This window comes from Alexandromys fortis, unplaced genomic scaffold (genome assembly GCF_014885135.2).
Source record: "Alexandromys fortis isolate MF-2015 unplaced genomic scaffold, M_Fortis_MF-2015_v1.1 scaffold_335, whole genome shotgun sequence".
In the NCBI taxonomy this organism is placed as follows: Eukaryota; Metazoa; Chordata; class Mammalia; order Rodentia; family Cricetidae; genus Alexandromys; species Alexandromys fortis.
In genome coordinates this window covers 747,562-749,802 of record NW_026068218.1, presented here as the reverse complement: position 1 = coordinate 749,802, position 2,241 = coordinate 747,562, and the positions used below count along the sequence as shown (strand labels likewise).

The 2,241-nt window shown below is 38.6% G+C and overlaps 1 protein-coding gene across 1 annotated transcript; it reads left to right on the top strand.

The window, feature by feature from the left end:
- Positions 1-1,302: 1,302 nt before the first annotated feature.
- On the top strand, positions 1,303-2,241 carry LOC126493474 (olfactory receptor 150-like). The gene has a single exon (XM_050130489.1). The coding sequence runs from the start codon at positions 1,306-1,308 to the stop codon at positions 2,239-2,241; it is 936 nt and encodes a 311-aa protein (XP_049986446.1). The 5' UTR covers positions 1,303-1,305.

Here is a 2,241-nt window from a genome sequence, read left to right as displayed (position 1 = left end):
GAAATGGTAGAAGCCTGAAAAACAGTAGCAGTTCAAATGAAGCATATTAAGAAACACAGTAACAGTATCCTCCCCATGTTAGGATCCCACACCTGTGGTAATTAACTCCCTTGCATATCAGCATTCATAATTTTGCCATGCTCCTTATAAATGGATCGACTCTTAGTATGTTCTATTTGGGGTTGTTTCTGACACATCTTATTTCAAAGACACATTTTGCCATAGTATATGGTTCTCAGCTTTTTATAGTAGAGACGTACTTAAGAGAAGCATTAAAGTAGAAATGAGATCTTCTTTAAATATAAGTAGTTAGGAAACTAAGAGTTCTGGTGTTACCATATAAGCAATTGCCTCAAATGAATATGAGTTAACAGTATCAACCGGTAGTCATTATGTAGCTTTTGCTTATGATTCATCATTGGCCCAGAATAGAGAAATCTGTTCTTTGTAGTAGGTGGGCACCAACAACTACTGATTTATATGAAAACAAGGGCCAAATAAAGGACTCCAAGATCTCACCTGGTTTTGCTGGTAATTTTCTTAAAATTTCTTCAACTATCCTGTGATTTCTGTTTTCTAACATTACCTTGAAATACCTGAATTTTTTATATGTTCAAGTATATGTATATACTGAAAGACCCTCGAAGAGGACCTTCTCTTGGAAGGAGACCTCCCCGAAGACAAGGAACAGGCCGAGACCACACGAATGCAAATCGCAAGAGGTTTATTGGGTAAATACAGGTACCTGCGGGCAGCAAAGTCTTTTGGAGGACTTGCGCCCCTGCAGACTGGGGGGGGGGTCTTTTTATAGCAAAAGCAAGTTTACAGAAGCAGAAGTGTGGTTATCGGTTGGTCGGAATGAGGCGGTGGGGGGGGGCATGAATGGTTTTTCCTCTCCCAGCATGGATGTTTGGCAATAGATATCCTGTTCTTATCTTATAGATATCCTGTTTTGCAGTCATCCTATCTCGTAGACATCCTGCTTTCCTAAGCAAATGAGATGTTTGCATGAAACAGTCAATAGAGGGGGCTAGTGTGGTTTTCATGTTATAAGAAATGGGTACCAGTACATATAATTCCTATGATAAAGGCAAAAGTGTGCAATCATCTATATGATTATTTCTTTGCATATTTCCTTTTTCCAGGTCTACAAAATCTCTGACTCCTTAGATAGAAAAGAGGATGACAATTTGAGATACCTGAACATATTTAAATTCTGTTCAAATTCATTGAGTGATATGACAACGGATACTCAATTTTTACTTCTATATAAATTTTCTTCTTAAATGGAGTTTCCAAAAGAGAATGGAAGAAGTAAATCAAACAACAGTGACTGAGTTCATCCTCAATGGGCTAACAGAGAATCCAGAGCTCCAGGTGCCCCTATTCCTCATCTTTCTAGGACTCTATTTGATTACAATTGTGGGAAACCTGGGCATGATCATCTTGATTATGTTTAGTTCTCAGCTTCACACACCCATGTATTATTTACTCAGCTGTCAGTCAACTGTAATTACTCCCAAAATGCTGGTAAACTTTGTGACAGAGAAGAATGTCATTCCCTATCCAGAATGCATGGCTCAGTTCTACTTCTTCTGTTCTTTTGCTGTTGCAGAATGTCACATGTTGGCTGCAATGGCATATGACCTCTATGTGGCTATCTCTAACCCATTGCTTTACAATGTAATCATGTCCTATCAGGTTTGTTTATGGATGATAGCCTGGGTATATGGTATGGGCTTACTAAGTGCCACTGCTCACACTGTCTTCCTGCTAAGAGTCCTTTTCTGTAAGGCTAATATAATAAGGCATTACTTCTGTGATCTTTTCCCATTATTGGAGCTCTCTTGCTCTAGTACTTTTATCAATGAAGTACTAGCATTGTCCTTTAGTGCATTTAATATTATTATACCAGCTATGACCATCCTTGGCTCTTACATGTTCATTATATTCAGCATCCTCCACATTCAATCCACTGGGGGCAGATCCAAGGCCTTCAGTACCTGCAGCTCCCACATCTTGGCTGTTGCTATTTTCTATGGTTCTTTAGCTTTCATGTATCTTCAGCCATCATCAGTCAATTCCCTGACCCAAGGGAAATTATCATCTGTGTTTTATACCATTGTTGTGCCTATGTTGAATCCTATGATCTACAGCCTGAGAAATAAAGATGTCAAAGTTGCCCTAAATGAGTTACTAGAAAACATAAGTTTCTTCTTAACAAAGAACAGTTTTCCTTAG

Bases quoted from the DNA above. Each gene is read 5' to 3' on its own strand.
- LOC126493474 (XM_050130489.1), top strand. From the start codon at position 1,306: ATGGAAGAAGTAAATCAAACAACAGTGACTGAGTTCATCCTCAATGGG.